General features: G+C 26.0%; 1 protein-coding gene across 1 annotated transcript in view; it reads right to left on the bottom strand.

Moving 5' to 3' along the window:
• Positions 1-8,092, bottom strand: part of LOC100201169 (coiled-coil domain-containing protein 77) — a 28,082-nt gene extending 19,990 nt beyond the window's left edge. The window contains exons 1-3 of the mRNA XM_065788970.1: positions 7,854-8,092; positions 1,468-1,693; positions 95-205 (exon numbers count right to left, since the gene is read on the bottom strand). Of these exons, the coding sequence (XP_065645042.1) occupies positions 95-205; positions 1,468-1,693; positions 7,854-8,033 (517 nt within the window). The 5' untranslated portion in view covers positions 8,034-8,092. The remainder of the gene's footprint in view (positions 1-94; positions 206-1,467; positions 1,694-7,853) is intronic.
• Positions 8,093-15,929: the final 7,837 nt, after the last annotated feature.

The raw sequence follows: 15,929 nt of genomic DNA, 5'->3' as shown, positions 1-15,929 counted from the left end.
AGTAAGTATTTAGATGAAAAATTTAACTAAAATGGAGCAAATTTAAATAGCTGAAAAAAACAAATTCTTCAAACAATTCAAACTTTTAATTTACCTTTATGATGTCCACCAGGACCACGATCAGTAAATCCAATATTCTTACGATGCTCATGAGATGGAGAACGAACAGTATCACTTCTTCTAGGAATAATATTCAAAGGTTGGTCTAAAATGTAACAACAGATACTATATATATTTTTGAGGTTACTGTTTTTAAATTTAGATAATTATAGAAACAAAATTAAAAATGGCAACAAAATTACAAAACTTTATTTACACTCCAAAAAACTTCACTGTTACACAATCACCATTGTAATTTTTAATAGCACTGTTGAAACATTTAACAGCCGCTACATAATAAAGTACATGCAGTGAAAAAAAACTATTGAAAGGTTCTTTAGAAATCAGTATAATAAATTGAAGCAGAAATATTCGACAGCACACATATCACTTATACTGAAAGTACTTAAAATATATAATTATACTTAATTTTAATAAATTAGTTTAAAAATATACTTATAAATTAAATAAATAAATTATAATAAAAAATTAATAATATAATAAAACTAAATAAACAAAATTAATTTAAAAATATAATTTTACTTAATTTTTAAAATTGGGAAAAAAAATTGAAAAAAAAAAAAATTTGTCTTTTTTGATTCTTTTTTGTTATAAAGCTGAATTGGCTAAGCTAATTTTACCAGAAAAAATTTCCTTTAATACATACATTATACAAAATGTTACAACTTTTGTTTATGATAATGTTGTTGAATGTTTGCAGATGTGTGAAAACATCATTGACAATAAAAAGAACTATTAAAGATAATAATAAAATTAAGTTGTAACAAAGAATGATGAAAATATGTCATCACTAAGTTATTTTGATAACATCAAATAGATGTCAAATGTAGGAAGGTTTGACACTTTAATTTGTAATACAAATTTAAAAAAATTGGAGGACTCAGTCCATATTTTATTTCTAAAAAGATATACTTTTGTTTCAAGACTTCACATGCTGACAAAGTATTTTAAAATTATTCAAAAGTATTCAAATTTTAAATTATTCAAAATTTATTATGCAAAATCAAAACTCACATGCCTTTTAATTAAATACTTTTTATCCAAAAGCATAACCATAAAGCGAACTTAAAATTAACAGCATTCCTTCATGACTGTTTAAGGTGAATATTTACAAATGCAACAGTTTATGAATGTTTGATTTTTTTTGTACCTTACCACCAAGGCTGAGGTAATAGAAAAAATAATATTTAAATAAATATTTCAATATAAAAAAAAAAAAAAATTAAGTTATTAAGTAATAAAATAAACTATAAAATGAAAGTGAAATAAAATGAATATAAAAAATAAAAAATAAAAAAATATAAAAATGTAAAATGAAAGTTAGAAAATAAAAGAATTAAAAAATACCTTTTAAAAAATATGTTATTTCATTGTCAGTTAGTTGTGTTAAAGATAAAAGATGCAGAACTTTTTTACGATCTTTCAATTCCTGAATTTTTAAACGATCATTTTCAGCATAAAGACGCAAAACATGTTCTCTTTCTTGAAACAAAAATATTTGCATGTCACTTAAAGCTTTTTGTAATTCTTTTATTTCATCATCTCTTTGTTGAAGTTCACACTGAAGTTTGTGCTAAATAAAAATTATTTTATGACAAATCATGCAATTTTTCTTGTATACTACATTATAAGGTATCAAATTTAATAAATTAAAAACAAATTTAAAAACGTGCCATTTTTTAAACTTTGATCCTTTTTCTAAAACTGCCAAACATTTAAAAAATGAGTGATTCTTTATATGGCTGTATCTTTTGAAAGCCAAAATATGAAATAAATTATGATCCTTCATAAGCTAATGAATTTTCTTATTTATTGCAATGCCTTCATGAAAAATTTTTTAACCCTTGGGTTAAAGAAAAATTTTTTCTTTAACCTAAAGGTTAATGGAGGCATTTTTTAGAGTCTATTTTTTTTTCTGTGTTTTAATTGTAATAATTTTTAGCAAAACCATTGAACTTTGCCATCAAAGAAGCGAAAAGTTTTCTAATACTTGATAGAAACCTATGGTCTATTATTATTAAACCATTTTTAATGCAAAAAATATTTTGCCGCTAAAGTCACACAAAAAGCATGGGTATCAGTCATCATACATAAATGTCAAGTTTTAATGTGCTGCACACTTTAGATGTTTTTTTAGATGTTAGATTAAAAAAAAGATATTATATTCTTTCAATATAAATACAGAATTGAAATTCATCTAATAATCTCATTGAACTGAATTCATACAAAATAAAGCTCACTATGATGGACACTTTTCTCAGACGCAATAAACTTTTTCAATGTTTTGTTTAGGTTTTTATGTAGTGCATTAGATATTTGTCCAAGTCAAGCGTGAATCTTCTGCTTATTAAGCTACTCCTTGAGATGAAATCTCAAGCAGTAGCTTAATAAGCATGTGAAACTTACATCCAAAATAAAATCTTTTATGCAAATATATCGCAGATAAAGTTTTAAGTAAAGTATGGACTCCAAGCATATCTACTTTTTTTTTGTGTAGGGTATATCAATAACGTAATTTTAACTTAATAAAAATAATAATATTTAAATTTATCTGCTAGTGATACAAAGTCTGTCACAAAATTAACATGAGTATTTATATTGCATTAAAATTATATTGCATCTTAAGAAAAGCTAAAGAAAAAAAGTACTTTGAAATGAAGATTGATGAATGGTGTTGAAGAATGATAAATCCGAGTATGATGTTAAAGAGCTTGAGATCTTAAAGAAGAAGTAAAATCAATAGATTGAGTTGAAGAAGTTGGAAAAGTAGTTTTCACATACTAAAGATTTTTCTATACATTTTAAATTGTGCCTAGTATGACCACCTTGTTAACCCAAATTTACTTCTGTTTTTTTAGTTGAAAATCTAACGCTGATGAGTTTCAAGATCATGAAAGTCATTAGAGATCGCTAGCATCCATTAATACAATCACATACAAAAGAATTAAAAACATTCAACTTTCTGATAGAACATCATTTTTAGCATAGATAGATCAATTTTTAGCTAGATATATACAATAAACATCTTATTCAAAAAAAAGCCTATTTGAATTGACATTTTTTGGAATTATAAAAACCTATTCAAATAGTGTGACATGTTTGTAGCATAGATGTTCTCTCTTCTTCTTATTTTTTTTTTTTAAATCTGTATTTGTTTTTTCATATTTCTAACAGCACACAATCAAGAAGACCATGCAATAGTTTCACTTCTTATCTGCCTTGTAGGCCTTAAAATCAGTGATTGAAATGCTCAAACAAATTGTAATTGAGAAATTATATTTTTTTAAAATAAACTAGAGCAATAATTAAATGCAACATTAGACAAAATATTATATTAAATATAAATGTCAAAATGATTTGTTAATGCAGCTGAATTATTTTGTCAAAACAAAAGACTTTTTAAAAGTTAAGATAACAAAAATATTTCTAAAAACCAACAATTTTGGATTAAAAAGAATTCTAATAGCACCACCAACCACTCCAGGTAAATAATTTTCTATTTCTAAAATAAAAAAATTTAGGAACAGATTAACTAATGGTTACTGGTAAACTTTAAAAAAAAAAAACTTTAGCACAAACATTTAATACTGTTTTCATTTCTTCTATATTCTTGGATATAGAAAAATAAAATAGTTCTAATATCAGTGAAGATACATTTATTGACTCCCTGGTATTGATGTTCTATTGACTGACAATTTGTATAAAATAACAGTTTCTTTAAGTAGACACAACCACAGGTAATGACTGAAGCCTTTCTAAAAAAAACATCTACATTACATCAAACTGGAGTACCAAGAAAAACAGAAGAAAAATGAGTGAAAGTGCTTCAAATTAAGAAGTAGTTAACCAGTTACTGTATATTATACTCAACTGACAATAAAGCAGATGACAGTTCAATTTTGAGCTTGTGAAAGCAGGTGGTGAGTTTTCTTAAGATGTTACCAAAAATAATGAAGCAAAAATTTTGTTGCCAAAGAAGAAACAAAGCATCAATTTAGATTTACAATTACACTGGATACAACTACACTGGATAGTCACTGGATTTCATAATTCACTGGACATTTTAACAAAATTCAATGAAACTAGTATGTTAATGAATACAATATCAGTTTTAAAATAAATCTTTGTTTATTCATTAATATAAATTACTGTTAAAGTGGAAAAAAATACGAAAAAAAGACTTGCAGTTTATGATAAGTCTCCTAAATTTCTTGATATACCTCAAACTGCTCATGGTACTTGTTTATCGCAATGTTGCTTAATGATAAACCTAATTGATAAGAAAAAATTTAAAACATGGATGTTGCTTGCTGCTGTTTATAATATAGTAGTTACAAACAGTGAAGAATATAATAAATCTGCAATTCTAATTGAAAAACAAATTTATTGTATTCACTACTCTAATTTAAATGCAGCCATCATACTAGTTTAAAAGGTTTAAGGAAGAACTTTAAAACCTTAACTAAAGTAAAAGGAACATAAAATATGGTCACTAATTAAAATAATTATTTTTCTTTTTAAATTTCAATAAAAAAAATGGAAAATAACAAGGTTGCAGATATTGAGGAAATTCTTTGAGAAAAAACTGTTAAATGTGGTAGAGACATGAGCTTTTCAGAATGTCATCTGCAAGGCTTACAGGTCTTTTGAGGATATTATATGCATCTAAAAGGCTTAAAGGTATATTACTTAAATAGTATTACGTATGTTTAATATGTATATCAATACATATATTACATATATACAAAAATACATTATACTTTTTAATGTGCAAATTTTAAACTTTTCTTTTCATGCTATAATCAGTTTAATTAGGACTAAAACAATAGCCTTAAAAACTGCTTCATCTTTGCAAGAAGCTTCTCAATCAGCGTTACAAATTGCATATAAATTAATATATTTCTGCAGTTTTCTTAAATGTTAAGGAACAGTCCAGTATACTTTTTATATATCGAAAAACATGTTTAAGCAAAGTTTAATCTTTTTTAAACAAACTTTGTGATTTGTGACATTGAAAAAAAGATCAGAGTAAGTATATACCATCACATAAACCTAAAATTTATCTGAATTTATTATATCCTGAAACTATTTTTATGTGACTTTAAATTTACTTCACATGGTGTTATTTATTTTTATTTATTAATTTTATTTCTTCAACTATCCCTTTCCGCCATTCACAGATTTCTTTTATTGGATGACATCACTATAAAAAGAGGGTACAAAATAATAAGTCTATACATTTAATGCAACTTCATTGCTTTCTGAGTTATTAATAAGGTAACTATTCAAATATTCAGGTGGTCTCATAATTTCTTTTTTTCAGTTTTGTTTAATTCAGTACTTTCTTAGGAGTTCCAGAATGCTCAAATTATATTCTTCTCACTTATCACCACTAATGCAACTAACATATCCACACAAAAAAGTTTCCTAAAAAATAATGTGTATATGTATATATATATATATATATATATATATATATATATATATATATATATATATATATATATGTGTGTGTGTGTGTGTGTGTGTATATATATATATATATATATATATATATATATATATATATATATATATATATATATATATATATATATATATATATATATATATATGTATATACATATATATATCTATATCTATCTATCTATCTATCTATCTATCTATCTATCTATATATATATATATATATATATATATATATATATATATATATATATATATATATATATATATATATATATATATATATATATATATATATATGGGACACCCTAATGTATATACATTGCTGTATTTTGGGACACCCTAATGTATATACATGCCGTCACCCCTTTAATGGGTTCTATATGATAAAAAAACACTATATTTTTTAATTTTTTAAATAAAAAATCTTTTTAGGGGTCCTTTGAGACCATGGAAAATTTAACGAATTCCTAATATTATTAAAAAAAAGTTTTTTAAAAGTGTTGGGTCTTAAATGGAGCAAAATTATATGAAAATTTTAAAAATGATACTTCTATTATATAAATATGTTAGATTTAACAGCATAAAAAAATGAATTTTATTACTACTAAGTAATAAATTTCATATCTTATGCTTACTAGTTAAGTTTATTACTAAAAATGAAAAAAAGTGCAGTATTATCACCTTTTTCTGATAGTAATTTTTATTCAATAAGTTTTTAAATAATTTAAGTTAATTAATAAGTGCGTTATAATGTCCATTATTCTCAGATTATTAAATCTTGTATTTTATCTCAGTAATTAACAAGTTAAGCATTCCAACTCCAATATTCTTCAATATACATTTCAACTCTGATATATGGATCAGATCTTCTCACCTCTCTCAAGGATAAGGCAGACCTGTTTGTACTCTTGTGCTTAACACAAGGTTGGGGGGGGGAATAACAGGAGGATAGGAATCTAGTCCAGATAAAGACTAATTACACTGAAAGTTTTTATTCTCATAAGTAACTGATATTTACTTTTTCTGACTTTTTTAATTTTGAGATGCTGTTTTTTTGTAGATTACAAGTAAAAACTAAATAATCGGGGGAGGGGGTCTTAATAAGCATGGAGTGGGTTCATAAATTTTCTGAAAATTAATAAAACACCCCTCCCATGCATTAAGCATCAAAATAAAAAATTTTTTCTCTAAATCATCTCTTAATCACATTTTTTATACTGTTGTTTAAGTTATTTTTTAAATAAAACTCTTTTAAAGCATGTGGTAACATTCCCAACTTATACAATTGTTCTCCAGAACTCTCTTCAATACTCTCAAAACTATTCAACAAATACTTAACTGAATTTCGCTTTTCTGCCTGCTAGAAATATATGTAGTCCTAACTTAAAAAAACTCTGTAGATTACTTTTATCTGTCTATCAATCAGTCATCTTACTATTTTCAACAAAATCACTAAATCTTTCATCAACAAACTTTCAATATCTTATTTTGAGTCTAACAACATATTTTTTAAGATATCAATTTCATTCTGTAAAATCTCATTCTAGATAAGATAAATCAAAAATAATGAAACCATCTCATTCTACTGCTGACTTGTTAACTGTTTTGAGTTTTTTGTGATTGAAAAAAAGATAGAAAGATGCATTCGATGGAAACAATAAGGCAAAGATTATTCCTCTTGACATATCAAAGGCTTTCTATAAAGTATGACATGCTGGCCTTATCCATAAGCTTGCTTTACATGGTGTATCTGGGAAATTTTTTTAAATTATTGAATTGTTTCTTTTTAACAACAGTATTAAAATCACAATATTATCAATGTTCATATTGATGAGTGGCAACACTCTTACTGAGTCATCTACTTCATGTCTTCTCTTCACTACTGATCTCTCACGGAAACTATATATACAACCCATAGCAAAGTAAGCATCTACTAAGGTTGCCACTTTTATTGTGCCATCCATTTCTATAAATCTCTTATTCATCTTAATGGAATGCTGTTGTTAAATTTGGAGTAATACTTCAAATGTTCTTCAAATCTTTTTTTTTTAACATGGTCCTAAGATGCATAGATAATTTATGTGAAACCTTCTCTAGCTGCAAAGCTTGAGTATATTTCATGTTTTTATAGATTTTCAGAAAATGTGCTTTTGAGATATAAGAAAATGGGTAAGCTAGTTTCAAAAAAGAATTTTATTTAAAACGAATATTAGAATTTTTTGAAAAATTCATAGAGAACCCTTGCATCAAAAAATAAAGTCCTACCTGTTCTTCATAACTTGACTTGTACTTTTCTAATTTGTCAAGAAACTGATCGTGTTCGTTATCATACTCTATAATTTTTTTCCTATAATACTCAAGCAACTCTTTTGATGGATTTAACTTTGAAAGTCTTTCAGACACACTTGGGATAGGAGACTCGGATGAAATATCGGAACTATCCATAGCAAAATGTGCAATAGGCAATAGTTACCTTTCCATTTGTTTGTTTATTGATGGATTAAATAGACGGTACCGACGTAATTGTAAAGGAAAAAGTTTATCGTCACCTTATTTTTTTTTTTCTCTCTCTTTTATTATTACGATAATCAAATCAAATCAAACGTACTCTGAAATAGATTTTTACATTTCATGGAATATTTATATATAGTACAAGTACTAGTTTTAAGTAAACGTCATAATAAGAAACTAAAAAAAAAACAAAAAAAAAACGTAAACAGTACAATACTTAAACGTAAAACTAATAATCTACTATATATCCTAGCTCTAATGGTTTCTAGCAGATATTAATTTAATATAGTTCGATTTTGACAAAAAATATTAGAATTTTGAACAAGAAAGCGCTTATAATTAAGAAAAACTGCAAATAAACGATCAGAACCGATCATATTATTAAGCTATGAAGTTCATTTCACCTGAAAAGCGTAGTTATTTAAGATTCTATTCTTTTTTTTTTTTTTTTTTTTTTTTTTAATATTTCAGTTTACAAAGTCAGTCGTTATACAATAAAATAAACTATTAAAATACTTTTACAAATATATAAATATAGCAGACTAACAATATAAATTAGGTTTCCGAAAGAAGATCACAAGGATCTTGTCATCGGGACCTTATAAAATATAATAAAATATATAGTTTTTACATCTTTTTTAATATTTTTTTTTTACAATAATTGTGAAGTGCAAGGTATTATGAAGAATACATATATATTAATCTTTTACACGAGTTAAACTGTAAATAATATAAACTAGCAAAATATTGTAAACAATATAAAAAACAAAACGTGAGAAAAATAAAAATAAAAAGTTCACAAGTTAAGTTAAAATAACAAGAAATTAAATTTTTTCAAGTGATTAGTAATATTGTGAAATGTTATCTTGAGAAAGAATAAAATTTTTTGCTTTGTTTTTAAAAAGATGAAGAGAATTAGTTAGATCAAAATCAAAATTTGGCAGAACAAGTTTATTCCACAGGTGTGGCGCACGATAGGTAAGACAGAATTGATTAAAATTTGTGTGACAAAAAGGTTTTTTTAAAAAATTTATATTTCTAAGTTCGTATTTGTTGGTTGGTTTTAAATTAAAGAGATCTTTAAAGACTAGAGGAGATAGATTGTTTTTCCACATATAAACAAAACATAAAATTTTCAAGAAGTTGAGTTCATATATATTTAAAATTCTCATTTCAATAAAGTAAGGTTTACAATGACAAAAAACGATCAGCAAAGTTAATTATGCGAATTGCCCGTTTCTGACAGCGAAAAAGACGTTGTAGTTTACTTTTTTCAGTACTTCCCCAGGCAGTATTTGCATAGTTTAAGTAACAATGAATAAATGAGAAATAGAGTTGTCTTGAATTTATCTTATTGAGATAATTTCGAGCTTTGTATAAAACTCCAATGTTTTTAGAGACTTTAGAGCATATATAATTAATGTGTTGATTTCAAGTAATGTTCTCATCAAGATAAACACCTAGAAGTTTGGTGACGGGTTCTCTTTTAATTTCAATATTGTCAATAAAGATTTGAGGCAAGTTTGAAGGCAAGAAGTTTTTTTTCTTAAGCGAATGAAAAAGTGTCCATTTAGTTTTTTCGGTATTTAGTGTTAGTTTATTAGATTTAAACCAGTGGGATAAATGTTCAAGTTTTTTATTTGCTGTAGCAAAAAGTTCGTTAATATCACTCTTAGAGACAAATAAATTAGTATCATCTGCGAACATGATACTTATCAGATTAGTTGCTTTATTTAGATCGTTTATATAGATTAAAAAAAGGAGTGGTCCAAAGATTGAACCTTGTGGAACCCCGCATGTTATATTTAGACAATTGTTTTGATAGCTGTCATTACCAATAACAAATTGTTTTTATTCGATAAGTAACTTTTGAACCACCTTAACACTTGTTTATTTATTCCATAGTATTTCAGCTTTTCAAGTAACATGCGATGGTTGACCTTATCGAAGGCTTTCGATAGGTCAATAAAAATACCTAAAGTATATTTTGATTGTTCAAAAGATTTTGAGATTTCATTTACAAATTGGATGGTGGCATGCTCCGTTAGTTATCCTTTTTAAAACCAAACTGATTAGCGTATAGTAAGTTATTTTTGTCAAGATGTTTGTATACTCTGTTACACATAATTCTTTCTAAAACTTTCGAAAATATAGAAAACACAGAGATGGGGCGATAGTTTGTTATTTTAGATTGATCGCCCTCTTTATAAATAGGAGTCACTTTAGCAATTTTTAATTGCTCTGGAAAAATTCCTTGTTTAATTGATGCGCTAAAAACTTTAAAGATAAAATCTTTTAATTGCTCGAAACAATCTATAATCACGTTTCCGTTTATTTCATCTGATCCACATGATTTATTCTTTTTAATAGATTTGAATGCCCCTTCGAGTTCTTCAGTTGATAAATCAGAGGACAACTCATCAGAGCATACGCACTTATCCAATGGTAATAAGAAGTCACTAAATATGGCTTTGGTATTAGGGATCTTAATTGATAGTTTAGGACCTATTTCAGTAAAAAATTTATTAAATTCATGTGATATTGCGTTTGGTTCAAATATAACAGTGTTATCAATTTTATTCATTTGTGGTAGAAAACCTAAGCATGATTTTTTTTTTTCCCAGTAATTTCCTTCATTATTTCCCAAATGCGCTTTGTGTTATTTTTAAATTTGTTAATTAATTCTGAATAATAATTTTTTTTTTAAGTTTTTACGAATTTTCTCAAACAAATATTTATAATTTTTGTAAATTTTTACGTTTGCAGTTGTTTTTGTTTTAAGAAAAGATATATACAACTTTTGTTTGATTTTCGATGATTTTTTTAATCCTTTGGTAATCCAAGGAGAGTTCAAACTCTTTGGTTTTGCAATTATTTCTACAAAGGGAAAGTTAGCGTCATATACCAAATAAAAAGTTTTGAAAAAAGTTTCATATATATCATTTGCATTATCATTAATGTTTATATTACTCCAATTTAGTAAAGATAGCTGGTCTTTGAATGAGTTAAAGTTATTCTAATTAAAAATTCGTTTCTTTATTACTTTATTTTTGTCAATCTTTTTTCTGCATAGGTGTTAATTGTAACGAAAATGGGGAAATGGTCTGTTATATCAGTTTTTAAAATACCTTTTTGCAAGTCATTATTAAAAATATCTGTTGAAAGAATTAGAGTCGCTGAGTTTTTTGTTACTCTAGTAGGTCGATTGATGAGGGGGATTGATCCTGTTTCAAAAATTGCGTCATAAAAACATTTTACTTTGTAGTCATTATTATAAAGAAAACAATTCATATTACAGTCCCCAAGTAAAATATTTTTTTTTGTTTTCCGCGTCGCCTTTTTTAATAATTTGTTGTAAAAACATGCTTAGGTTTTCGCTCACGCCACCAGGTGGCCGGTAACAACAGCTAATCAATAAGTTTTTTGTTTTTTTGTTTTCAATTTCAATTGTTAAAACTTCTTTATCGCAGTCAGAAACGCTCAACTCGCGTCTAAGCCTTAGTGTTTCGTGTGCGTAAATTAAAATTCCACCACCTCGTTTGTGTGTTTGTCTCTCTAATGAAATTACGTTAAAGTGCGGGATTTGAAAATCGCTATTTAGATCTTTTAAAGTTATCCAAGTTTCTGTTAGGCATATTATATTAAAAAGATTTTTTGTTTCTTCTAATAGCATTAAAAGTTTTTCAAAGTTACGATTTAAACTTCTTATGTTGAGGTGGAGAATTCTAATTAGATTAGAATTTTTGTCAACAACATTCTTAAAAAGAAACCCTTCTAATTCGCTTGGAAAAAGATACAAATAATCTGAAAAATTCTCAGAATAAAAATTACTGTCGGGGTCTAAGTTTTATTCCAAGGAAAAAAAATTCTTTTTCAAAGAAATTAAAAGCAAGAGATTCAAAATTATTTAATGCAGCCATGATTGTTTACAATAAGCTCAAAAGATTTCCTTTTAAGAATGCGTATTTTAGTTTACTTTTATTCTATCATTCTCAAAAATAGTATTTTTAAAGAAAATAATTTTATCGTATCGAACAGAAACATTCTCACCGTTTAAGCGTCTTCGTTTAACATCGGCAAACAATTTTTTTCTAATCGAAACGGTCTCTAGCGAAAAGTCTTCGTCGATGAAAATATTAGTGCCTTTAAGTCGACTCGATTTTTTTTTTTTTTTTTTTTTTTAGTTTACAATTATTAATCGTAATATAACAATATAACAATACATAAGCTTGGTATCTGAAAGAAGATCCAAAAGATCTTGTCGTCAGAACCATATAAAATATATCAAACGTGTATATATAATAAAATAAAAATACAATTGATTTAATAATTATTAACAATGTAGAATAAACAAAAACAGAAAATAATTTTACATTTCAAAAATATTTATATATATTGTCAGTAGAAAGAATAAAGTTTTTTAATTTAGTTTTAAAAACAGAAAACGAAATTGACAAATCAAAATTTGGAACAACAATTTTGTTCCATAAATACGGTGCTCGATAGTTTATGCAAAACTCGACTCGATTCTTGTAAAATCTTCACTTTGTCTTTGTATCTTTGAAGCTTGATAATTATTGTTCGAGATCTTCCGTCTGTCTTCTGTCCGGTACAATGTGCACGCTCGATTTCAATGTCTTTAATTCCAATTTGTTGCTGGAAAAACAAATGAACTTTTTCTTCCGTTTGTCCCCACGTTTCTTTTTTAATCTTCGTTTAAGCCATCTATTCGCAAATTATTTCTGCGCGATCGATCTTCAAGCTTACGATGTTTATCTTTTAAAATTTCGTTTTCAACTCTTCCATTCTCTAGTTGATTTCTTTGGTGTTCAAATTGTTCTTTAATAAATTTTTCGTTGAAGTTCAAACTTTCAGCCATATCTACAATTTCTTTTTCAAATTTTTTTATTTTAACTATATCTTCGTTAGTGTTTTTTTCGATTCCATCTAATCTTTCATTTATGATTTTAAGATTTCCACTAATAATATCTAAAACTGTTTGTTCGTGTTTTTTGAACATTGCTTCTGTTTCTCTTTTGAACTCGCTAAATATTTCTTTTTTAAATTCATTAAACATTTCTTTAAACAATTTCTTTATTTCTTGAGTAGTTGTTGCCATAGTTAATTTTAAAGTCGCCAAGTTGGTTTATAAAGATGATAATTCAAATTTAAACAAGCGATTGTGATTTTAAGAAGATTTTTTTTTAAAATAAAAAAAAGAATCTTCAGTCGCTATAGTTGTAATCCACTACACACGCTATAATTATTAAAAATCGCCTTAACTACACCGAGTAGTTACTAACATTTACTTTTTCAACATTTTTGTATATTGGAATAACTTTAGTAATTTTCAATTGGTCTGGAAAAACTTGATCTAAAGATGCTTTTAAAAATATTAAATAGAATATCCTTTAAACTTCCATAACAATTCATTATTTTACTATTTATCTGTCCCAATTGATTTATTTTTCTTAAGAGATTTAAATACTCTTTTAAACTCATCAGGAGATATATGAGCTATACGATATAAAATCTTTGAGAGCTTTAAAAAGTCATTTAATGAAATATTAGTTATCGAAACTTTATTAGAAAAATTAAAACAAATTTCCGTACAGCCTTTATTAAATTTGTTTGCAATTATAATCGTTACAGTTATACTTTCATTTTTGACTAAGACCATTTAAACTGGATTCTTGCTGATGCACAGTGATTTAGAAACACTTAAAATTTGACCAAAATACAGTTTTTTGAGTTTTAAATAATGTTATTAGTTTCTTAAGATTTTAACGATATAAAAAAGTAAGTACTTTATTAGCTTTTACGTCGCTAATTTTTTTATAAAATGAGCTTTTATAAAACCACATTATTTCGAAATGGGGGCAAAAACCACATTATTTCGCAAGTTGGGGCAGCTAACTTTTTTACTTTCTTATAGAATGATACAAACTCTCTGTAAAAAAAGAATCAGCTTCGCTAAAGAAGTCTAAGGTAAAAAGTCCTAGCACTATAAAAATCAGTTTAAACTCGTTACAATTGCATTTTTTAAAAGCATTTCTTACAACGTGTATAAATACATATTTCAAATATTTTAATAATTTAAGATAAAGTTATCTATTATCCTTGTATATTTAGAAAATTAAATTGAAAAGTTTTGTATTTAGGGAGAAAATCAAGATTTAAAAATGATAAAATTTTAATGATATAAAAAAGCTGTTTTTAGTCACTTTCAAACATAAATTAACGTTCGAATCTTTTATTTCAGAACTTATATTTTTATATCATTAAAATCTTAAGAAACTGTAGAAAATAGTTAGCTAATAACATTATTTAAATTGCACTACTCAAAAAACTGTATTTTGGCCAAATTTTAAGTGTTTCTAAATCACTGTGTGATGTCGTAAAAATGACCTTTGGGTTCAAAGCTGGCGCATCTCGATTCTAAAGCAAACGCTTTAAGGTAGTACATACCTTTTATTTTACAAAAATTTAACAAAAATCAAAAAAATTATTGTTACTATATTTGACATAAAATTTAATGAGGAATATGTTTTCAAAGTTATTTTTCTAGTACTTTAATAATAACAGAAAAACTGATTTAAACAACTTTTTTTAAAAGTATTAAATTTTTCAGGTATAGCAATGCTCTTAGAAACCATCTTCTCATTATCTCTGACTTGGTTTTATGGTAAAATAAATTACCAGCTTTTGACAATGATAAAACCTTCAGCTGCATGTTAAGTTTAACTTTTTACTCATACTATTAAATCACAATTTAGTTCAGTATAAGTAATGCAAAACGTGCAAATGCATGCTTTGTTTATAAGTGACTAAAATATTTTTTGTAATACACACGCAGTTTTAGTATAGAAATTTATACATAAATAATATGTTAAGAACTCATTCTGGAACTAAAAGGAAATTATTTGATTGTAACCAGTACATACTCATAAAAAAAGATGACTTAACACAAGTTAGCATCTGGTTATTACTGTTAACAAGTAACTCTAATCAGATAAAAAAAAACTCAATCAAATAGTTTTTGAAGACAAAGATATTTCTTCAAGATATTTTTAAAAATATTTCTTGAAGAGAAATATTATCTTCTAATAATAATATAACTAATAATTTTGGTTTATTGATATTTTTATTAAAGAGATAGCTACTTGCTCAGACTGTAGAAATAATGTTAATGTTAGAAATAATGAATTTAAGCAACAAGGATTTAGTTTAGAACTACACCTATCATGTATTTGAAGTTCTTGTCAACGACATCAAACATTCGAAACTTAGTGTCCTATTGCTAATATATATTATTATATCAGAAAATATTTTGGCAAAAAGTTCTTTGTTACTTATGATGAAATGGTGATACTTTTTAGAGAAGATTATAGAGTTCATTGAGGTATAAATTATTTTATACTCCTCTAGAGGAGTATAAAATAATTTATGTAGAGCTGTAGAGCTCTACAGCTTCTCTTACGGCTGCTCAACAACTGCTCTGCGGCTGAAAAGGCAAGAATTGAAATTTTTAAGCATTTATGTGATAAAGTTTATTACTGGCTTAAAATTTTTTTTTCAAAATTCTTCTGGTTTGATACAGAGAGGGTCAAACAGAGAGTATTTTGGCTTCAGAAAAGATTTTACACGTGGATAATATAATGTTTATAAAAAAGCTGGAAAGTTACTCAACGTAGCTAGGGCAAAGACTCTGCAAAGTCTCATTTTGAACATCTTTAGGATTTTGCTCAGTCGGTTTGCTCTAAATTGCTTTAAATAAAACTAAAAACAATCTTTAATGTGGACATGATTATAGATCAAAAAAGCTATTAC

This window comes from Hydra vulgaris, chromosome 01, assembly GCF_038396675.1.
Source record: "Hydra vulgaris chromosome 01, alternate assembly HydraT2T_AEP".
Lineage (NCBI taxonomy): Eukaryota > Metazoa > Cnidaria > Hydrozoa > Anthoathecata > Hydridae > Hydra > Hydra vulgaris.
The sequence above is the reverse complement of the archived record's forward strand: the minus strand, read 5'-3'. Positions and strand labels throughout refer to the sequence as shown.